At 40.8% G+C, this 25,045-nt stretch overlaps 1 protein-coding gene across 1 annotated transcript in view; it reads right to left on the reverse strand.

Moving 5' to 3' along the window:
• Positions 1 to 2,586: 2,586 nt before the first annotated feature.
• Positions 2,587 to 25,045, reverse strand: part of LOC122801333 (homeobox protein prophet of Pit-1-like) — a 175,238-nt gene continuing 152,779 nt past the window's right edge. The window contains exons 2-3 of the mRNA XM_044070876.1: positions 4,594 to 4,835; positions 2,587 to 3,171 (exon numbers count right to left, since the gene is read on the reverse strand). Coding sequence (XP_043926811.1) covers positions 2,788 to 3,171; positions 4,594 to 4,835 — 626 coding nt within the window. The 3' untranslated portion in view covers positions 2,587 to 2,787. The remainder of the gene's footprint in view (positions 3,172 to 4,593; positions 4,836 to 25,045) is intronic.

The raw sequence follows: 25,045 nt of genomic DNA on the forward strand, positions 1-25,045 counted from the left end.
ATTGGGAAATAGACTTAGGAAAGTAGAATAGTTTCATCATATTCAAAAGATCTACAAACAGTACTACTGACCTTCTGACTGATTGCTTAAACAGTCATAAAATCTAAACACAGCATGCAAGTCTTTGGGGATTCCAGTTTCACTCAGTGCTGTCCGAGTTGAAAAATGGTGCACTCACTTGATTAGGACAAAAAAGGTTTACAAATGAAGTTTTATCTAACCAATTGAACAACATCCTTCATTGAAACTGCTAGGCAATCTGCATGAACTTACTCTGAACATTATTAAATGGGTGAATACAGCAAGAGGTTCTCCTGTTCGATCCTCGGCTGGGGTGCCTTCAGTACGGAGTCTGCATGTCCTCCCTGTGGTCGCGTGGGTTTCCGCCAGGTGTTCGGTTTCCTCCCACATCCCAAAGACATGCTGTAGGTGTATTGGACACTCTAAACTGGCCCTAGGCATGTGTGTGTGTGTGTGTGTGTGTGTGTGTGTGTGTGTGTGTGTGTGTTCTGTGGAAGGTCGGGCACCGGGCTGGCAACTCGACACCGTAACACTCTACTGCCAATCATGAGCAGACAGGTGATCCACTGTGGTGACCCCTAACAAGGAAAAGCCGAAAGTAGAAGAAGAACTGGCTATGGTAGTTTAATTTTGTGATGTAACAAACTAAAACCTTTTCTTGGGTAAATACTAAGCCTGTTATCCAGTATTCATTGCGAGTTATATATAGGTCAGTATATGGAAAGTTAGAGCTGCTCTGAAGGAAAAAAAGGGCGCCTATAATGAAACATCAGTCTCAGACTTCCCAGCATTCAGCTGACTGACCACAGTATACGGTTTTCCCCTCTGATAATGTTGAATGGCTAGATACTGCAGTGCAATTTAGAATCCTCCCAAATGCATTGTATCCTGTCTTAGGCATGGGGTACATTCCTGTCATGGTATTAGAAACCCAAAATATTTGGATAAATTAAACCAGGGAGGGAAATACTTTTTTTGAATGAAAAAACATTTCCTTCACTTCAAGTTAGTCCATTCTTGGAGTTTGTACATTTAGTAATCCAGAATCTTGAGTTAAAGCCACCGCATGTTGGGGTGCAAGGGGGCACAACCGCACAATAAAACATATAATTTCCATTTTATATGAGAGTTTGTGAATGGCAGTCTGGGCTACATTTAGTTGTACACTGTGAAATCAAAGTAGGACCAAAAGAAAGTTTTAGCAGGAAAATAACTATATGCAGCTCAGTAGCATTTCATGTAGTAAAACGTACAATTTCTCTCAACCCCCCCACCCGATATGGTACACTTCAGAGTTTTCATTACACATAGTCATTACCAAAGGGCAAAAAATATACCTATAAATGTGTCCTGTCATTTGGGACAGAAAATTAAGACTCTGCATGGTAATCAGTAAAATGTTTCCTTCTAAATGTATGCACTTAGAATAAGATTTACGCTACTCTTGTGGATTTTCAGGGCTCTGTGATAGAAATGGGAAAGAAACGTCTGAATAATGTCTCAGGTCAACCAATGTCACAAATTCTCAAAAAAAAAATACACACACACACACACACACATATATATATACCCTCTCCTGCTTCAAAACAAGTGCACTCCTCAAACATACAGGCTACTGCACTCAGTATATGGAATGCTAGTATACCAGAAAGTCTTGTATAATTTTGTTCTGTGCCCTAAACAGGCTACTATGTCATCATTGCTAATTAAATTTTGGTAAAAAATGGAACTCTTGCTCAGTGGGGGGAGAAGGGTCATGTAGATTAATTCCCTCTCCATCCTTCCATCCATCCATACAGTGCTGTTGAGTCTCATCTGATTCCCATAGTGAACCCATGAACAGCTACTACCATACACAGACTTTACTAGTAAGTAGGAAATAGAAGCACATTGCAAACCTTTCTTCCATGTCACACAAAACATGCGTGCCTATAGATAATGTAGAGTTGCCATTCTGCCTATTGCATGCCTTTGGGATATGGGAGAAGATCAGAGTGCCTGGTGAAAACTCATGTGAACACAAGCAGGACATGCAAATTCTGCTCAGAATTCTTTCCTCACAATATGTGAAATTGTGAGTCACCAATCCATATGTTTGCAGATGGTTTTCATGCATGGTACATTTACTCTAATATTAGCATTCATAAGAAATGCAGTATAATCCTGAAACCCCTGCACACCTCCTCCTTTACAAAATGAGTGTAGTTCTGTATACTGTTTATTGAGTCTTATGTGACATGTTTCCTACTAATGAGATTCAGACATCAGATTGCTGTCTCTAACTTCCATCTTGGAATACAGAACTATATACTGCCCTCATTATTATAGCTAAAGCTAATGCTTAGTGGTTAGTCACTATCAAGCATATACAACAAATATAGACCAATATATGTTTGTCAGCGCAGCAGAAGTTGTAGAAAATATGCAGCACCTTACATACATTTTGCTACCTTGTTTCATTTACAGATGATCCTTTCCATTTCAGGGAAACCTTAATGAAGTTTATTGAATAATTGATACATACTTAGTAATTATGTTGTAGGCATTTTAAAAGTGATTACAGAATGGAGATAAATGATTTTTATTTGCTTTTTCAAGTTAGAGAGATGACGTGCCTTTGTATATGCAGCAATATTTACAGCAGTGCAAAGCTCCTGCAGATATACAGACAGACAACTGCAGCAAGCAGTCACACACTTGGAGTAACCTGGTGACCACAGTGAGTATAATACCAACTGGAGGCATTTGTGTGGTACTAATCAGTTCTCAGTTCCAATGAGCTGTTGGGTCCAAGCCCGGCATAGGTCCCAAGGAGAGCAGACCAGTGCCAGGAGAATTCATGGAACGCAGTGGACTATACCAGTCATCATGTTGCCGCGGTGGTGGTGGAGCAGGGGGCAGGTGTGCATGTGCCCCAGAGCATGCAAACTGTGTAACAGTGGGTGGTGGTGTATAGGTACTGGCTGCCAGGGAAGAAAAGCGAGGAATATGGTTTAAGGTATGCTGATACTGGTACTGACGAGTTGCCGTAGAGACTGAACACACTCCTGGCATCAGGCCACTGCAGGCTGATATAACCACTGGTGGTGCTGTTTTCTGGATTGCTCTTTCATGTTTTCTATGCTTTGCTCTTCTGTTCTGAAACCAAACCTATAAAAGTAAAACAAGAAATAGTATTGCCCTATTTTATTATATGCCAGTATCAAGCATTTATGGATTATACAGAAACATGCAAGAGTACAATGAAAACAATACACATGTTTTTGTAAATGCAAAAGCCATAACTATTTAATGCTAACTAAGTTGTATTGAAATAACTGACTGCTGTGTTAAGTAAGATTTAGGAAGTGATAATTAGTAACAGAATATGACACTGCTTGATTGAGGCCAAAGGTTTCTGTGCCATCTCAACATGGATTTATTATTGAACCATCACTTGGAACCAACAGAAGATCTTCCTCAAGGAAGATGGACAGGGGGATGCATGATGCGCTACAAGGAAGTATGACTGGGTCTACAGTCATAACCCTCCATTTTGTGTTTCATCATGGACACCAATATTTACCTCTCAAGCTTCACTCTGGAGGTGAATTTCTTGGCATCTATGTCTTGAACACATAATAATGTGGCTACAGCTGGAGACCAAGTCAGTATCCTCTGTGTTGTAGCCTGTTTCATCTCCTTTTCTTTCCTTTCCTGTGTCATATTCCCTTATAGTATGCTTTTTAAGGTTTTATATAGCTTATATTCAGAAATGAAATGCAGTTTTGTGCCTGGCTTCATGGTATAGAGGATAAAGCCAAACACCCAGATGACCCAAGTTCAATCAATGGCTAAGGATTTGGAGCAGTTGGGGGGGGTGAGAATGAGCTGCTGATGTCAGCTCACCCATCCTTAGGAAAGGGAGTCATCATTCTACTCAGCTGTGATTACAGTCAGGCCAGTGGAGGCATGCAGGCATTGGAATGCAATAAAAAGATTAGGGGCATGGGCCTAGTAGTGCCAAGTGAGCTGGAGGCAAGACAAAGGTATAGCAGGTCCTCATGGTGACACAGGTACTCATACCACCCATCAGGGGAGGGGTAGGATTTTGAAAAAATGCCTTTGCTGTTGGTATAAGTGATAGCTTCCATGTGGTCCCTCAGACTTGCTGGGGAGCGGCAGCAGTAGGGGATTGGTGAGTCACTGTGGAGACATTATGCTACAGGGAAAGGTCAGTAGTCACATTATCTCTCTCTTTCTCTCCTGTGGGCCCTGGGACTGCAGTCAGACATGACCTGTGGTGGTAGAACAGCTGATAAGCCACTAGGTGGGCAGCAGGCTGCAGGGAAGGCTGATAGTTTGTGGATGGCAGGGCTTAAATAATAGATACTTTGTCTGGCACTCACCCACGATGGTGACTGAAATGCCATTGCCTGGGAATGAATGGATCCCAGACCAATTGGAAGAAGACTGATAGCAGTCAGGGAAGTAAATGCACATTAAAAATGTTGTGTTGTATTATGCTTTCTACAGCAATTGCAAATATACTTTACTGGTGCTACCAAAATCTATAAAACAATAATTTGGTACCTGAATTCTTGCTTCATTGAGTTTTGTAATCTTAGCCAGCTCTTCTCTGCAGTAAATATCTGGGTAATGGTTTTTGTTGAAAGCTGCTTCCAAGTGCTCTAGCTGTTCCTGGCTGAAGGTTGTACGGTGGCGTCTTCTTGCTGGAGATGGGTAATGTACAGGAATATGTGCACTAGTACAAAGCAGTGAGCCAGCCATTACTGATGAATCTTTAGGAAACTTCTTGTAATTTCCATCAATGTCTAAAAGATAATAATGTTTAGTTTAAATGCCCAGTCTCTCGTATCAGTCTCTTAGCATTTATGAATAATACCCTGAACTTATTTTCTTTTTGTCTCTAATACTTTATCTATCCTAAGTGTCTCTCTCTCTCTCTCTCTCTCTATATATATATATATATATATATATATATATATATTTGCAGTGACCAAACAAGTGGTGTTTTTACTTTGCATGATGTATACTGTAGGCCAGCAGCCATTCAAGAGTAAAGTGATCACATGGTGGCAATTTCTCCTGGAGTCAAGATTCATAGTGGGTCAGTTTGATTTCATTTATGTTACTGTTGCTTCAGTCTGAGTTATGAAATTAATCCTGGATCATGGATTAAGGACATGGTGCATTTGGCAACGTGCATTAATTATACCCTTTTCATTCCACTGTAAAGTTATTACTATTGCATCTTAAAAGTTCCAGTGGGCTGGTTTTACAATACACAGGTGAATGCACTTAAAAACAAGTATAAATATGAAAGCACCTATCATGAACATCACTTGACTAATCCTTTAAAGATGTTCCATTGGGGTGGTTAGAATCGTGTTTGCTGTTACATAAAATATATATTTTTTACTCCACTCATGAAGCATTAGTCTGTTAAAGCCACACATTTATTTGATCATTTATTAATTATAGGTTCACAACAGACAAAAGACTAATTTTCAGGAGTGACTTGAAGCATAGAAATTTACAGAAGATAAAGCAATGACAGTTTCATCTTAAAAGTAAATGTATATGCTGTTGCTGAGCTTGGAACCAGATTGCACATAAGACAGACTACAGTAAAAGTGTCACTCAGATTTTATTACTGTTCAATACTGGACTACTCAAAAGAAACTATCCATAAATGTTAGTAAATCTACTTTGATGACATTTGGGACAGCATAAAACTATAAGATTCCAATCCCATACAGATAAAACACCCTTTAAGCAATAGCATCACATAAGTCCTGTGCTACCAAGACAGGCTTGAAGTTCTATCTCCGTAGTCAGTCTCTTACAGACTCTTACATGGAGCTTTATGTCTTGTAATCTGTCCCATTAAGGGCCAAATCCTTCTTGATCTCTTACATCTCCTTAATGCAAATATTTTCACAAACATAAGATCCAAAGCTCTCAGTCTCCACCAACATATAAAGAAGGCCAGGGGAAGGATGGATTTATTGAACAATGTTTACCTCATCTCTGAAATAAATTGCCTCTTATAAGTTAAACAAAGTGACACTCTCCTATCCTTCAAGACTAACTGGATGAGCATCCACAAATTCATCCCAAGCCTGACTTGTTTTGGCCTCCTACAACTGGGTGGTGCATATTGAGGCTGGGTATCAGCATGTCAAATGGTTTCATGACTTACCTGGCTTGTAATTCCTATGATCCAGTGATCCTGCATATGTCATCAGTGTCATAAGTTAGAGCAAGTACATAATGCTTTATGGTGCCATGATTTGTTATGGCTGGGACACAGATGCACAGCTTTGCCAGGAGTATAACAATGCTTATATAATGATAAATTATGACCTTCTCTTATTTCTAGAAGGAACATGTTTGATAAATGTACAAAATATTATGCTGCAAAAGAAACAGGACTTATGCCTCCCACTTGTCCAAATCCTCACAGCATCATTAATTTTGAACCATGGCCTTAACAACATTTATTTCAAGTTAATCCAAAATGCAAGATCCTTAACATAATTCTCTTCACTTTGAAAATTAATGGTGACCACTTTTTTCCTAGGATGTGTAATAGGAATTTTTTCCACAGCTCAGACAGGGATGGCCTTAGGTGAACTGGCACCCTAGGTGAAGAGCTCCACAATGACCCCCCCCCATTGCCCACAACCCTCTACACACATATCGCCCAGTGCCTTCCACCATCCTGGCCTATTCACAATGACCTGATTATTTTTTCTTTCTTTTCTCATAGTTAGTATTACTTTTCAGAGTTGTTCCTGCATTCTTTCATTCAACATATCCAAAGTGGATAAGACTGTATTCTAATAACTGTAAAGGAAATAATTTAATTAAGCTGGGGGCCTCCAGAAGCCATGGGGTCCTTGATGCTCTGCGGTACAGTTCAGAGTTTTTTCAAACAACCTGTATTATCCAGTAATGGCCTGAAAAAAATCCTGATTAAGAAAATAAATGTGTCTGATTCTTCATCTTTGCTTTTTCCTGCATTCTTGCAACACATCCTAACTGACCAGGACTGCACTGTAATAACCGTGGAAGAAAGAACTGAATTTATCTGGGGCCTAGTGGTGAAGCTGTGGAAGTTCTAGATGCTAGATGTGAATTTTTTCTTTTCCATGCTTTTGATCAAATGATGGCCTGAATAAAAATCATGATTATGGAAAGAATATCAATGTTATTCTTAAACGTTGCTTTTGCTTGGTTACCATTCAATAAGACTTAACTGACTAATATTATACTTGGAGGAAATAACTGCATTAAGCCTGTGGTCTGGGGGCTGCGAGGGTACCAAAAGACATGAGGGTTCTAGATACTCTTGAAGTGCATTTTAGAGCTTTTTTCCAACCTTTTGATCAAATGATAGAACACAAATTGTAATGAAAGAAATTTAGTCTTATTTAGAAGGCATAAATGGCCACAGTCATACATATTTCAAGTTGCTGCTGTCATGCACAGCATGCCTCCTCAGCCCTACCCCCAAAAGACAACCAAGGTCTGCATACAGCTCTACAAAAAAGAAAAAAAACAGAGCATATTTCAACCTGTTGCTGTCAGACCTATAGACAGCATGTCTTCTTATACTCTAATAAAAGCTAGCCACCTGCATACACATCTGGTATCCAATTGTGAAGAAAGTGAAAAAAATATCACAGTAATGTTTTCAACTTATTACTCATAAACAGCACATTGCTCCTAAATAAGTTATAGTGACCATATGTGCACACCTCTGAAGACTGTGACGAAAGTTAAAAAAATAATGGCTACATTGTCCCCAGCTTAAAACAAGCTGTAGTGACCTTTACATACCTGTGAGGTTTGGGAAGAAAATTAAAGAAATAAAGGTATTGTTCCCAGCCTCCAACAGAAACTGCAATGACCTTCTGTGCACACCTCAGAGAAGGGGGGTTAGACTAGGTAGGATTCAGGATAGAGGCCAGTACTAAGTCTATGTCAAAATCCACTTATCCAGACATGAATGTCTTGATGTTATACAATGCATTTTATGCCTCAGTTTTTTGAAAGATGATTTAAATTAACCAAATTACAAAAGGGTCAACTGCTTTCACATAGACAGCTTCCACCTTGAAGGCAGTTATATAACCACTTATGTATACAATTCAGATGTCTAATTATGACAGAAAACGATGTCCAGGTATGTAGTTCACCTTTGCTCCATCAAAACAGTTATCACACATTAACGTATTGCAAGTTGCTTCACACATTTCGTATTAGTCCTGGAAGGCCAGAATAATGAGAAACAGGTGCAGGCAGCAAGTATTTTCTTCTGCAGACAGCACCATCAATTATAGTTACTTTGTGCATATCTCCGAAGTTCATTAAGTAGTCCATCTTACTTCAGTCAAATGGACTCAAGTCATAGGATCATAGGATCATGTAGGATCATAGGAAGTTATTAGGGTAATGGCCCTAGGGCTTTTACAAGCCTATCCAAATTCTACCCTTATTTCCATGATCAGCACCTATTGCCCCTGTCCAAGAGGGACACAGGTGGAATCCCTGGGGTGAATTTATGGTTACCTATCCAATCATCCAGATTGCGTTTGAAGAGGTCCAATGAGGTAGACTGTTTGACATGAAGTAAGAGTCTGTTCCAATGGTGTGGTAACCTCTGGGAGACAAATCTGTCCCTCCAGCAGGTTCTATTAATGTCACATACCAGGTTAAGGTCTTTAGAGCGAGTAACCCATGTACCATTTGACTTGCAGATATGCAGCATTTCCAATAAAGCAAGGTCAGCGAGTGCCTTATATGCAAGGCAGAGATTGCCTCTGAGTAGTCTGTATGAAACAGAATAAAGTGACAGTGATTTCAGATGATCCACATAGGACAGATGCTGAAGACCTTGAATTTTCCTTGCGAGGAAGCTTTGTGGTCTGTCCAGTTGCTGCATGTGATTGGAAAGGCACATACCAAAACGGGTGTTGTACTCAATTATTAGCCTGATGAGGGAAGAGTACATGGAGGTTATACCTTCCTTTTTTTCTGGAGACAATGCCCTTACTTATGAAATGAGCAATATAGAATGCCCTTCTTACCACTGTGGAGACATGGTGATGAAAGGTAAGGTTGTTGTCAAACTGTATGCCCAGGACTCTCATTACTGAGTGCGTACTTAGAGTGGTGTTATTGATGAGGTAGTTAGCAGGAACATCGCTCTTACTGAAAGGGATGATGATACATTTTTTGCATTGAGTTTAAGGCTATGACTTTGGCACCAATCATTTGTTTGTGTATGACCCCCTTATAGGATATTGACATAATTTGGAGATTCTATGACCGATCCCAGTTTGCAGTCAACAGCAAACTTTGTCAGCCACAGAGCTTTAGTTTTTGGTTGTACTTTGGAGAAATGGATTCCAATCAGTAGAGGTCCCAGGACGGATCCCTGTGGAACACCACTGGTTACAGGTCTGCTGTTGGAGGTGCATTCCCCTATTTTGACTATATGTGTTCTATCAGTGAGCCAGTTAGCAGCCCATCTAATGAAATAAGGGTTGATACCTAGCTGGGTGAGTTTGTCAATTATGCCTGAGTGGGGGATAGCATCAAAAGCCTTGGCTAAGTCTAGGTAGGCTGTATGCACAGATTTCCCCTCATCCATGGCCATGGTGACTGTCTTGAATAAGTCCATCAGGTTTAACATGCATGATCTCCCTTTGACAAATCCAAACTGAGTAGGGTCAAGTGTTTGGAGATTACCTATATCTTTGATGATAAGGTCCATGATGATTCACTCCATGGCCTTGCAGATAAACCTAGTCAGGCTAATAGGTCTATAATTCCCAGGGTCAGTGGAAGCACCACCTTTGTACAAGGAATAACAGTGGCCATCATCCAGTCAGTTGGGACAAAGCCGGTGCTTAGACTATGACTGAAAAGAGTACTCAATGGTGTTGTTAATTCTTGTTGGAGCCCGTGTAGGATGCAGCCTGGGATGCTATCAGACCCCATAGTTGCTTTGTTTTTGACCTTAGAGAGGGTGTTTATGACCTGCTCTTTAGAGATACAAGGTGGGGGACAGGTGGTAGAGATGTAAAAGGGAATGTGTGGCAGGGACAGAGGAATGAAGTTTTTAAAGAACCTACCAGCCAACAGATTAGCTATGACCACAGGCTCAGTATATGTGGCATCATTAACTACCAGATTGGCACAAATCTGGGCCTTTCCTTTTAAGTTATGGATACAACTAAAGAATGCCTTAAGGTTGTCCTTAGTTGAAGAAGATAATTTGGATTCATAGTTTGCTTTGGATGACTTCACAAGAAGTTTTATTTGCTTGTTTAGGCTGTGGAGGGAGTGTTTCCAGTTTAGGGCTCAGTCCCTGTTACTCTTAGACAGCAATTTCTTCCTGTTATTGTAAAGCCCGTTAATGGCAGCTGTCCACCTGGCTGGTTTGCTCTTTCTTGAGGAGCATGTTTTGGTCCTATTATGTACAGCTGAGTCAATGTAGTTATACAGGTGTTTGTATAAATCATTGGTAAAGAACTTGGCAGAGTTGCCAATTCCATCTGAGGGGGGAGGTGCAGTGAAGCTATTTATACCATCATGTAAGAGGATGTAATCTGCTTTGGAGAAGTTGTTTAGTTTAGTTGCTGCTGGGGGGGGGGGTCAGTTGTGATAGTTACTTTGGATGAGACTGATTTGTAGTCAGATCTCAGCAGGAAAGACCTCACAGTTGGGGTGCTACAGTGGTCCCCCATATTGGTAAGCAACAGATCCAAGATGTTGGCACCCCTTGTGGGAGGTCTGCTAGCTGGTCCAGGGCATTGGGAGTTAATAAAGTCGAGGAACCTTTGGACAAGTGAGTTTGTGCATGAGTAATTTATCCAGCCAATGGATGGGTAGTTAAAGTCACCCAAAACCATGGTGTTTGGCTGTATCTTGATAGACTCAAGTAGATCCAAATAGGCAGAGTGGGTGTCCTGATTCATGGAGGGGATCCTGCAGCTGGCAATGACTTGAGTAGGTGTCCTACCAACAGTTAATTGTACCTGAAGTATCTCCAAGGAATCATACTGTTTAACCAATCTGGAGGTGTATTTATCTTTAATGAATATTAATACACCACCTTCTTTAGTTTTCATGCCTTCAGTTTGTGGTCTGAACATGTGGAAGGAAGTGTAACTCAGTTTGGCTGTGGTGCTCTCTACAGGCTTGAAGCAGGTCTCTGTGACTGCAGAAATGTCTGCATCTTCCAAAGTGAGAACTGCTTCCATTGAGTGCAGTTTCATGTTAAGACACCTAGTGTTTAGCAGTATAACATTGAAGCTGTTTTTAGACAGAGTTTTTACATCAGGAATGTTGTCCTTGAGACACCACCTAAAAAGGCACTATGGGGGTGACAAGAGCCTCAGCCAGTAGCTGAAAACCCAGGGGTGACAATGAAGACCATCTCTGGCAAAGCATTGAGGTCTATCGATCATGTCATCCCAGGCTGACACATACTGGATCCCCTTAGAATGACACCAGAAACTTAGCCAATTATGGAAGTCAATCATTTTCTGTTTGTACTGAGGCATCATCCTAGGTGAAGATAAAATATTGCTTAAGGCTAGGGACATACCTGCCTGAGACACATAGTCCAAGAGCTCAGTCATGTCTTTCTTCATATAGTCCAGAGAAGTATATCTCAAGTCATTCACACCAACATGGACTATGACAGAGTCATAACAGTACCTGCTGTTGAGAAACCTGAGTGCATGTGTGATATCCTAGCACCTGACAGACAGCTGACTATGAACCTCTTCCTTATCCAGCCTGGTGGGAGGGATATCTGTGTGTCTCATGATGGAATCACCTATGACTAATATGTTTGGTTCTGTGTTTTGCCTTAAGGGCTTAATAAGTAAAACACTGGTGCGTGAGCTATTATGTGTGTTGTGTTCTGCAGAGGACGTATTATGTGTAGTGTGCTTGTGTTTGGGTTTGGGAGGTCTCTGGTGTTTAGGTATGTTTCTGGTGAGGACCTCTGCATATATAGGTATGTGTGATGTGGGTTGTGCTCATTGTCATAAGTACTGACTGGTGTGTGAGAGAGCATGGATTCAAGGTTTTTAATAAAGTTTCATCTCTCACATGTTGAGTTTGTGTGGACTAGGAGTAGAGGGTTGTCAGTAAACATGAGGCAGTTGCTACACTGCCTGAGGATGCCAATGTTGACCAAGCTGGCTGTAGAAACTGTGAAAAATTGTCTGTTCATAGTGTTAGGTAAATTTATATGGTCAGGAAAAGAAATCACACTTAGGAATGGCTAGTAGGTGAGAGGTGTGTTGGTACCTCTGAGGCTAGGCCTAGTGTTCCACTTGACAGTAGAGCAGGGCCATGAAAAACCTCTGGAGGATCACAAGCAAACTGCTAAGGGAGAATTTAACAAGCAAAACATTTGCATCTATAACCACCAATGGTAACCATTGCTACACAGCAGTGCAGGAGGGTGCACTACACGAAAACAAGCTCAAACACAGGGCTTAAATAAAACAAGAAATAACCCTTTTAACTCAAACTAGCCAATAAGGACGCTCTCTCTGGGCTCTAGTCCAATCACCTTTGATTAGATGGGACCCAGACAGCACTCTCCTCCTACAAGAGTGAAGAAGGCCCTTCACCAACAAAGACAGATTGAATTTGATGCTCAGAAGTTACAAAACAGACCCAGAAACAGCAAACCTGGAACTGGGCTATGCTACAGCCGAACTAGTACAGTATGCAGTAAAATGTGACAAAAAAACAGTTCAGACAATTCAAACAGACAGTAGAATGCAAATACAAATTAAAAATGCAATACAAGTGCAAAAACAGGCACTTATAGTTAGTTGGAAACAATGGATGCCTCATATCTTTCAGTAGCTCAGTGAAGAACTCGTCGTAATGCTCAAGTAATACTAAACAGTCTAGATTCAGAAAGTCTGAATCTGGCCTACGCTATAAAATGCAGACTAGAAATTCAAAGTGCATAAAATCACAATCACAACAGCAGAAAATAGTTTAAGTAAAGTAGGAATTCACCAGCAATTCCCAGCTTAGAGGGGTGTAGGCCACACTCTCCCACCAGAAAGTCTATGCCACAAACCCTCCTAATGTAAAACAACTGGTTTTGGAGTCCAAGTGCTTACATCAGAACTAAGATACTTCAGAATAACAGATACAATAGGCCTTCAACCAGCAATTTCCAACTTAGAAGGGTATATGCTATCCTCTTCTGCTACAAGAGTTTAGACCACATTTTTTCCTAATGTAAAGTAACTGGTTTCAAACCCAAGTGCTTAAACCAGAATAAAGACACTTAGAATAACAGGTACAATAAGCCTTCATCAGCAATTCCCAGTCTAGAAGGGTGTAGGCCACACTCTCCTGTCACAAGAGTCTAGACCTCAACCCTCCTAATGTAAAATAACTAGTTTGGAGCCCAAGTGCTTAAACAATAACTAAGACACTTTCAGAATAACAGATCAATGAGCCTTCAACCAGCAATTCCCAGCTTAGAAGGGTGTATGCTATCTTCTCCTGCCACAAGAGTTTAGACCACAAATATTCCTAATTTAAAAATAACTGGTTTGGAACCCAAGTGTTTAAAGCAGAACAAAGACACTTTGAACAACAGGCACAATAAGTTTGGGTTTGGAGCCCAAGTAATTAAGCCAGAACTAAGACACTTTCAGAATAACAGACACAATGAACTTTCAACCAGCAATTTCCAGCTTAGAAAGGTCTTAAAAGCCAGATCGTGACTGTTTAAACTGAGCAAAGAAGAAGAGATCAGTTACTCTGAAGAGACAGCTGCAACCCCCACTCAGAAGTTATAGCCACCTCTGTGAGCACTTCAGATCACTGTGATAAAAATGATGGTCATGTATTGTACTTCATCTTTGTGAACTTCCACACAAACAGTAGTCACACATTAAAAGGATTCCAAGTTGCTTGAAATAAGTAACAGTATTCTTGCAGATGTACACTAGTCCTACAAAGCCAGATAGTGACTCTTTAAACTGAGAAAACAATAAGAGTATCAGTTACTTTCTGCAAACAGTTCCCATTATACCCATCCATTATATCTAAAAATGACAGCAATGGATTGTATTTCAGCTTTGTTCTATGGAAATAATAGTTACATATTAAAGTATTCCAAGTTTATTCACACAAATCACAGTAATATTGTGAATTCAAAATAATAAGCAAAAAGCAATCATTACTCATAACTCCCCACCAGAGAGGCCAGCATTTTTATGTTATTTAAATTCATTTAGTTAGTAGAACAACTGATTTTTGTATCAACAAACATTTTCTAAGGAAAAGCACAGAAATCCGTCTGTGAGACTTTTAAGTGTTTGTAATCTTTGGTGGTTTATCAGGATATATATATATATATATATATATATATATATATATATATATATATATATATATATATATAGGAGAGATATATGGATAGATAGACAGGTGTGTGTGTGTGTGTGTGTGTAAATGGATATAAGGGAATACAAGGAGCATACCTTTTAACCTCTTAGCACAAGAAAGTCAAAAATAATGGGGATAAAAGGCAAAGTCAGGGACGGGTTTTAAATATTGATCTTATAAACTTTGAAAGCTGCTAGAATAACAGATTTTGAGTTAGCATGCATTGCCTGAAGGATATGAAGACTGACATTTAAAGGTCTGTCAATATTTTGTGACTGCAATCCTCAATTTATTGTTAGAAAACCATAACTTTTACATGGAACAGACGACATGTATGAATAAAAAATACAGACACTTGAGCTGTATGGAGAGACAGGGCATGCACATTGGACAAAATCAGGCACATTCTACAAAACTGGTTACAGCTGTGAACTAGCCTTCCCTAAGAAATCCAAATGATCTGGCTGTCTATGAATAAGAAAGAACAAAAATATATATACTTATTGTCCTCATGCCATCACCCAGTTTTCTCTTTGTGCTTTGTACACTTTTTGGTCTTTACTGCCCATGATCTATCCAAATCATTGTCTAGGTAGATCATGGCTGGAATTAGTAGGAGGCCAACAAATCATATGGCCAAATCATCAGGACTTCCTCCCTAGGGTGGGTGCTTTTGGTTCTCTCATAGAGGCATATTTAAGGTATTTATTTATTTATTTTATAGTAAAAAATGCCTTCTTTATTATAAAATAAATAAATAAAAACAAATAAATACTGAAAAGTGCACCATGACAGAAGTGAGAGTTGTGGCCTAGAAGGCCACCAAGTTGGCCAGTGCCTAAGGCTGGCCCTGAGGTCGGAGTCCTTCAAAGTAAAGCATTTCTCCAAAAATGTTATCTAGCAGTCTTTTAGATTCTAGGCTCAATTCATGGACACTCTCCTCAGTAACATGCAGCAGGCTCTGGATATCCTGCACCGTAAAATCAGTAGTAATCTTAGATTGTACAGAACATACCTGTCAGTCAACAAGATCCCTCTGAATACAGACACACACCCTCACCCATACAGATACACACACACACACATATAAAGATATCTCACCACATTACACATGTTAGGTGAGCAACATCTCAGTGGTGACGAGGGCAACAAAATCTATGTATGTGGGCAGAGAGACATGTCATCTTCTACTGCAACTTGAAGAAATTCATTCTGCGATTGTATGGGCTTAGTTTTATTAAAGCCATGTCATTATCTTCGAAGAAGACTTTATTGCCATGACATTCTTAGTAATTTGTGTCACAAAATGTAATAACCAGAAATCAGGAAAAGAAGCCTTTTTCCTCATTCTTTGCCTCCAGTCTGACCACTAGCATAATTCACAACTCAGTATTGTTGTTTTCTTTTTATGTTCATCATATTGACTACTGCTTCAGTAGCCTTAGCTATATGAGTTATATCCTGGCAACGATATAACAGCCAGCCAGTTTCCAAAGCTTCAGGTCACCTTCCATACAGCCAAACTGTCAGGCAGCTAGAGCTGAGCTGACTAAAGGACAAGTATGGGTGTGAAGCCCTTCAGAGCTTTACTGCTGCCGATTAGTGTGCTCCTGTGAAGCTTTCAAGGATCGACGGTCATCTTATGCTTTTCTTTGCTGGGCAGGTAAGTTCCCTTTGGGGAAAAACTTCCATTTTCTTAATTCTGTCGATGTTTTATTGCTATCCTCTTCAGGAAAGTTATTTCAAAGCTATGAGTGTTGTGTTTTAAGAGACTGTCTTGAGGCTGAAGCATACTTTTAAATGGAGTCCTCATTTTGTCTGTCACTTTAAAAGTGGCGTAAAGTAACTGAAAACATTTTGCTATGGAGAAATTGTGTTAATTTTACTTTTGTTGGGCTGGCATAGTGTTTTAAAATGCTTTCTACTGTTTTTTTTCTGTCATAAAAGTAACTTTTGTGGACTGGTACAGGCAATTGTTACTTGCCTCTTCCAGAAAAGAAGCATCATTTTTGACTTGACCATGGAACAAACTACCAGTCCCATGGTAGGCCCTTCTTCCAGCCACAAAAAGAAGAAATTAAGCAAACAGCCTTTGCCACCACAGCAGGCTAGCAGTATGCCTCAGCCACAGGTGGATGATTCTTCTGTGGACATTTGTTGTACCTCAGACCACTCATCTTTTATCCTGAATGCCTCTAGTGTAGCACCTGCAGCCACTACAGACTGGAGGTTAGCCACATACTCTGTGGCTGTTGTGGTCCCCTCAGTTTGCAAGGAAGAGACACTCTTGTTGGTCCTGAGAGAGAGAACAGGCAAAGTTTCCCTGCTGTGTTAGAATGCTGCATCCATCTCTGGGGAATCTGCTACTGATTAGTAACATCGGCGGCCCCATTTTTCCAGTCAAAAAGAAACAGAAAACTAAGTATATATATATATCTACTTATCCTCAATTTTCTTTGCATAGGAGTAGATTACTGGGTCTAGCTCAGGGTTTAATTCAGGCTGTTGATCCTTCTTGTAAAATAGTTTCTGGTAAAAAAAGAGAGATTCCTATTTTCCTGAAGATATTCAAGATTCTAAATCTGAACAGGAAGATGCAAGGATAGATATAGGGATTTTTCTCTCAGATTTCTGATTCAGACTCAGAGAACTCAGTTTCTGTTTCTCCCTGTGGGGATTTCTCTTTCTCTGACACAATTGCTAGAATGTGCCAGTGTTTTAAGTGGGAAAACACTGAGGTTTCTCAGTCCCTTAGAAAATACTATGAATTGTTAGAGAAGGATTTCCCAGAACCTAACCCATTCCTCCTGTTCTTTTTGCTTTAGAGGATGTGTGTGTTACTGCCTTCTGTTTTCCTGATAGTCAGGCAGCTGCTCTTAAAAAAGCAGATAAGATGTATCTAACAGGTTTTACCTCATACCATGCGTTCCGGCCCCAAAATCCGGACAATACCAAGAAAGGAGGGGGGTATCCATATTCATCAAGGACACCCACACCTCAAGACTGGTGGCAACGCACGATGCATCAGAGACCATCCAGGTGCAATTAACCATAGGCAAGACTGCTCTGCAAATTGTAGCATGTTACAGGCCACCCTCACAAACTCAGGAACCTCACATGGCTTTCCTGAAAACACTGGAGGGGATAAATGTATCTCCAAACACCATCATACTAGGTGACTTCAATTACCCTAATATAGACTGGGAACACTACTCAAGCCCAAACACCCTAGCCCAAAAGTTCCTGGAATTCATAAACTCAAATGCCATGGAACAACTAGTCACCATCCCCACAAGAGGAGAAAACATACTTGATCTCATCATCACGAACATGGGAGCACAATGTTCAACACCGGAAGTATACCCCTCACTGGTGAGATCAGATCACAAACTAATCTTGCTGGAGGTCCTCATCCCACCCCCACCTGAAATAAAAAAGACCACAGTAAAAAACTTCTCGAAAGCCGACTTCACACTTCTAAAGACTAGTGTGGTCTCCTTTAAGGCCCCCGAGCCGGCGGATAACAGTACTCAAGCCACTGAATCACTTACAAATGCCTTCTACCAGCACCTGCAGCACTGCATGGATAAGGCAATCCCAAGCAAAACAAAGACTCTTTGTACCAAGGGCAAGCGTCCAGTCTGGTGGACCCCAGCCATAAACAAACTCTACAACAAAAGGAGGAAGCTACTACAAGATAGAGCAAAATCCTTAAAAGGTAAGACACCCTTGATCACTATAAGTAAAAAACTAAGAGCTCTCATAAAATCATCCAAAGCAAATTTTGAGAGAAAAATAGCTAAAGACTCAAAGGACAATCATAAGGCCTTCTTTAGCTATGTTAGAAACCTGGGAGGAAACTCCCAGATATGCTCAGAACTAGTTCAAAATGATGTGAAGATTACTGATCCTACAGACATTGCCAACATACTGGCTGACAGGTTCAGTGCAAACTTCTCCCCAAAAGGAGAGATATCTATACCAATTGGTTACAGCCCCCCAAACATCTCAAACGCCCAAGTGAGAACTGCTCTCTCCAAAGCAAAAAACACAGCATCCATGGGACCTGATGGTGTCCCAGGCTGTGTGCTCCACGAACTCAACGAGGAATTAAACCCACAGCTAGGACAACTGTTTTATCATAGTCTCACCTCTGGATACGTACCCAGGGAGTGGCGCACTGCGACTGTGGTCCCACTTCACAAAGGCAGTGCCTCCACAGACCCTGGAAATTACCGGCCCATTAGCTTGACAAGCCTTATCTGCAAAGCTATGGAGAGGATCATAATGGATCTCATAAATAAAGACATAGGGAACTTGCAGACTTTGGATCCAACCCAGTTTGGCTTTGTTAAAGGCAGATCATGCCTTTTAAACTTGGTTGACTTTTTCGAAACAGTCACCAAAGCCATTGATGAGGGAAAGGCAGTCCATACAGCCTACCTCGATCTGGCGAAGGCCTTCGATACAATACCCCACTCGGGTATCATTGAAAAACTCATCAGCTTAAATGTTAACCCATACATCACAAGATGGGTTGCAAACTGGCTGAGTGACAAAACCCACAGGGTCAGAGTTGCTGGCGCCATGTCAGACTCAAAGCCTGTCACAAGTGGTGTCCCACAGGGCTCAGTCCTGGTCCCAGTCTTGTTTGGCATCTACTTTTCCGAAGTACAAGCAAACACAGGAGGGTTATGGCTGACAAAGTTTGCAGATGACTGTCAAAAACACATCTGACACAGATATCCTTCAGAAGGGTCTCACAGAAACGGATGACTGGTGCCAGAGCCATGGCCTAAAGTTAAATGCCAAAAAATGCATAGTCATACCCTTCGGGAAAAACAAGGTTACCCCTAGCTACCATATAGGTGGTAATCCTCTGAGCACAGAAGAAGTTATCAGGGACCTGGGGACCCAGGTTGACAGTAGCCTGTCATTCGACACCCATGTAGCTAAAGTAGTTAGGAAGACCTTCTACATTGCCCACCTCATCATGAAGGGATTCACATCTAGATCAAGGGAGGTCATAGTCTCCCTATACTCATCACTCATCAGACCAATGATTGAGTACAATGCCCCATTCAGAATGTATCTGACCCGACACTTGCAGCAGCTGGAGAGGCCACAAAGTTCCTCACCAAAAGGATAAAGGGTCTCAAAAATCTGTCCTATGCTGCCCGACTGAAAGAACTCCAGCTCTATTCAGTCGCACGCTGCTCAGAGGTGACCTTTGCCTGACATACAAGGCCATGTCAAACCCAGAGTTGATGAATATGCTTCACCTCAAAAAATCTAGATCCGTCAGAGCCACAAGGGCGGGAGACTTAAACCTCGACACGGCTATAAACAGGACGTGCTGGAGGGATAGATTCATCACCCAAAGACTCCCTATGCTGTGGAACAAAATCCCAGTATATGTGAGGCAGAGCACCTCGCTGGCCTTGTTCAAGAGAAATCTTGACCAATGGATGGGAGATCGCAGATATACTCCAGGGATTACCTCAGTGTCACTGCTAGACAGAGGCACAGCAAAATAATGGGTATAGTTCCCCATACAAAAGGGGTGGCTTAAGCCATAAAACTATGGGCTAGGCTTATAAATGCCCTCGGGCAGATAGCCTAGTATGAACCTATGAACCTAAAGTTCTTCAATCTTTTAAATTTTTATACACCATTACCAAACCTGACCCAGCAGCTGTAGCTTTAAGTTGATCCCATTGCTGCTACACACTTACTTATTTCCAATCCTGCTCTTTCTGACAAGGATGCAAAAACTATTGATAGATATTGGAAAAAAAGTTTATACTTCTGCAACTTTGATTTTCAGAATTTTGAATTGTCAGTCTCATATGTTAAAGTTTGTTCTGATAAATTGTGAATGTATGATAATGCTTTATCTGCAGTTTCTTCCTGTGGGGAAAATGTTGCTTTAAATAATTTAGTTTCTTCTGTTTCACAGGTCAGAACACATTGTTTACAGTGTGTGTGTGACTCTGTTGATACTTCTTCCAGGGCTATGGCCTGTTTGCATGGAGGTTTGCATGACTGTATTCTTAGGACCTTCCAGACGATGTTAAAAAGGATATTTTAAATTAAATAGTGTTTGGCCCCTCTGGCAGCCATAGTGGTGCAGCGGTTAGCGTTGCTGCCTCACAATAAGAGGTTCTCCGGTTCGATCCTCGGCTGGGGTGCCTTCTGTGTGGAGTCTGCATGTCCTCCCTGTGGTCGCCTGGGTTTTCTCCGGGTGCTCTGGTTTTCTCCCACATCCCAAAGACATACTGTAGGTGGATTGGACACACTAAATTGGCCCTAGGCGTGAGTGCATGTGTGTGTGCCTTCTGTGGAAGTTTGGGCGCCAGGCTGGCAACTCGACACCGTAAAACTCCACTGCCAATCATGAGCGGACGGTGATCCACTGTGGCGACCCCTAACCAGGGAAAGACGAAAAGAAGAAGAAGAAGTGGTTGGCCCCCTCTGCTGCAGTGATGATCAAAAATTGTGATGAAAGGGGCAAATTCATCCAGGGAATCTGTATGATTTTTTGCCATCTTTTTCCAAATTTTCCAAAGGATTTCAGATCTCTTCATCCAATTTTGACAAAAATAAATAAATAAATAAAAAGTTTTAACAAAATACAGGTAAACTGATGTTTAAGAAGAAATGGCAAGGGGATCCAAAAAGTTTTGAACCCCCAAAACCAAGGGCAGTCCAACAAATCTATATGACTCTTCAAGAGACCTTGTGAGCCTCTCCCACCCTGACTCTTTTTTTTTTTTTTCCAGAAGGTCTCAATCTCCATTTTTGTGTTTGGCAACAGATAGCTTCAGACAAATGGGTTCTGAAAATCATTCCTCAAGATTACAGATGGCAGATGGTGGAAATTCCTCCTTTTCAGGGGGTCATTCCTCATCCCTCAGACAGACTGTTTTGTTTCCACTAGTTCTCATCACATGTTGTATCAAACAAATCCTCTTACCTAGGTGGGAAGGGGTTTTATTCAAGGATGTTCCTAGTGCCAAAGATAGAAAATTCTTTGAGACCAGTTCTGTATCTTTCTTCCTAAAGCTGTTTGTGATAGTGCCCTAATTCAAAATGACATCACATCGCAACCTGTTACCTCTTCTACCTCTTTCAAGTTTCTTGGCAACACCAGACTTAAAATATGCTTATCCTTACATGCCTATTCATCCAGACTTCAGATGTTTCTTCAGGTTTTGTGTGTCCGGATCACATTATTAGTTCTCTGCCTTACCCTTTGGACTATCCACTGCACTAAGAGTGTTCACAAAGTCTCTAGCTCCAGTTATAACTCATTGCAGGCTACAGGGTATCCAAGTTTTCCATTGTCAGACAAACTGCTTATTTTTGCAGAGTATTTTTCAAAGCGTCAGAAATCACTGTCTTGGGTAAGAGATCGCTTACACAAACTGGAATTCTAAGAGAATATTCAAATATCTTTCTTGACTCCTTTACACAGGATTGTATTTCTAGGATGTCAAGTAGACACCAAAATTCAAAGAATTTTTTTTTCCCACAGGAAAAAAATAGATCTTTATCTAGATTTATTTCTATGGGTTTCCACTCAGACTTCAGTCACTGCAAGGGTATACCTTAGGAATTTTGATGTCATGACATCTACGATTCGCAAGATACTCCTGGTAAGACTCTACATGAGAAAGATACAGTGGTATCTAAAATCTCTTTGTTCCCAGCATCAGCATCCTTTATCTTTTCGAATCCCAGTGTTGGAGTTTGTCAGAAGGGAAACCTTCTGGTGGAGACAACAGGTATCTTTAAATCCGGGTTTCCTCTTCTCCTTCCCTGATTCAAATCACTCGCCACAGACACTTCAAACTTTGCTTTGGGAGCACTTCCAGGAGGAATCCCCAAGATCATTGACGTGACTCCCTTCTGGCCTAGGCAACTGTGGTTCTACCTTATTTTGAAAATGGCCAGAGGGCAGTTAACACAAGATTCCTCACAGACTGGATCTTCTCACAAAAGACCAGGGGTGTCTGATGTACCCTTACATCAATCAACTTCAATTGACTGCTTGGATGATAGGGTCTTAATTTCTTTGAGGCACCCGTTTACTGAGGAAATGCAGCAGGTACTAATGGAGGCAAGAAGGCCAGCTATTAGAACATCATATATTAGCAAAAGGAAAAGGTTTTCTAATTGATGCCAAGAACATAGCTAACACCCATTCAAGGATAGTTGTTCTTAGGTTCTACAATATTTGTTGGAGTTACTATACTACAGACATTCTTATGCCTTATTAAGGTTAATTTATTAGCCATTTCAGCATGTATGCCCATGGATCCTCATCTTTCAATGCAGTTGCATGTCAAAATGTTGTTGAAAATGGTTTTGCATAACAGGCTTCTATGAAAACAGTGGCCCCTCCTTGGGATCTTAATTTTGTGTTAAAAAAGCTAACACTTGCTCCATTTGAACTAGCTAATCTGGGTGACTTGAGATTCTTAACATGGAAAACAGGTTTGCTGATTTCTCTGACCTCTACAAGAAGGATGTATGAGTTGCAAGCTCTTATGATGAGTCAACTCTATCTCATTTTCCACAGGAGCATGGTTTCTTTGAGACCTAATCTTTTGTTTATGCCTGAAGCGGTATCAGTGTTTACTTTAAGCCCAAATTATACATTTCTCTGTTTTCTTTCCTGAACCTAAAAGTGATGGGAGAAAGGATACTCCATACTTTGTCAGGGGCGGCTCGTGGCATAGGGCTGCCGGACTGCAGCCCCCTCAAAAATAAAAAAAGAAAGAAAAAAATGAAAAATAAAAAAACTGGAGTTTGTGTATGGTGCTTGTGCTTTACTGGAGTTTGTGTATGGTGCTTGTGCTTTACTGGAATTTGTGTATGGTGCTTGTGCTTTACTGGAGTGAGAGAGAGAGAGAGTGTGTGTGTAAATGCCCCAGGTGCTTATGGTGGTGTGGTAGGGAATGCCTCAGGCTTGAACCCTGTACCCTGTATGCAGGTGTTAAAGACTTGAGTTCCCTACCCACCACCATTTGTAAAAAAATTTCAGATTTTACCTCATATTCGATCTGATCTGTTCCTCATAATATCTGTGGTTTGTAAATGTTGCAATGCTTGATATTTGATGGTGTAGTAGTAGCATTGTTGCCTCACAGCTGCAGGTTCTTGGGTTTGATTCTTGGCTGGGGTTCCTTCTTTGTGGGGTCTGTATCTTCTCCCTGTGTTTGTGTGGGTTTGCTTTTGTGCCCTCCCATGTTACAAAGACATGTCTGCATTATTTCTTCCTGGGCCTCTGCTGAAAATTGTTTATTTGTTCCAAGTCAGACTGTCCTGATTAAAAATGTTAAATAAAATTGACAGGCATTTGAATTTCAGACTTAAGGGTTTCTGAATGTTTAATTCCTTGCGTATTTGATGGTGCAGTGGTAGTATTGTTGCCTCACAGCTATAGGTTTTCTGGTTTGATTCTTGGTTGGGGTGGCTTCTGTGTGGAGTCTGCATCTCCTCCATGTGTTTGTGTGGATTTGCTCTGGTGCCCTGCCATTTTACAAAGACGTGTCTGCAGTTTTAATCCCTGCTGAAAATTGGTTTTGTTCTGTCCGCAGTAAAATTGACAGGCATTTGAATTTCAGACTTCAGGTTTCTGAATGTTTAATTCCTTGCATAATTGATGGTGCGGTGGTAGTATTGTTGCCTCACAGCTATAGGTTTTCTGGTTTGATTCTTGGTTGGGGTGGCTTCTGTTTGGAGTCTGCATCTCCTGCCTGTGTTTGTGTGGATTTGCTCTGGTGCCCTGCCATTTTACAAAGATGTGTCTGCAGTTTTAATCCCTCGTCTCTGCTGAAAATTGTTTTTGTTCTGTCCGCAGTAAAATTGACAGGCATTTGAATTTCAGACTTCAGGTTTCTGAATGTTTAATTCCTTGTATAATTGATGGTGCAGTGATAGTATTGTTACCTCACAACTATAGGTTTTCTGGTTTGATTCTTGGTTGGGGTGGCTTCTGTCTGCATCTCCTCCCTGTATTTGTGTGGATTTGCTCTGGTGCCCTGCCATTTTACAAAGACGTGTCTGCAGTATTAATCCCTGCATCTCTGCTGAAAATTGTTTTGTTCTGTCCGCAGTAAAATTGACAGGCATTTGAATTTCAGACTTCAGGTTTCTGAATGTTTAATTCCTTGCAGATTTGATGGTGCAGTGGTAGTATTGTTGCCTCACAGCTATAGGTTTTCTGGTTTGATTCTTGGTTGGGGTGGCTTCTGTGTGGAGTCTGCATCTCCTCTCTGTGTTTGTGTGGATTTGCTCTGATGCCCTGCCATTTTACAAAGACGTGTCTGCAGTATTAATCCCTGTCTCTGCTGAAAATTGTTTTGTTCTGTCCGCAGTAAAATTGACCGGCATTTGAATTTCAAACTTCATGTTCTTCAGAATACATAGTAGCACAACCTTTTTTCTAGCAATTTTCTAAGTTTATAAGATGAATATTTTAAATTTGTCCCTATTTTTGGGACTGTATTCCCCATTATTGGCTTGTCCAGGTTTTTGTGCTAAGGTTGACAGCTATGGC

This window comes from Protopterus annectens, chromosome 1.part0 (genome assembly GCF_019279795.1).
Source record: "Protopterus annectens isolate FY-2018-M chromosome 1.part0, PAN1.0, whole genome shotgun sequence".
Classification (NCBI taxonomy): Eukaryota; Metazoa; Chordata; order Ceratodontiformes; family Protopteridae; genus Protopterus; species Protopterus annectens.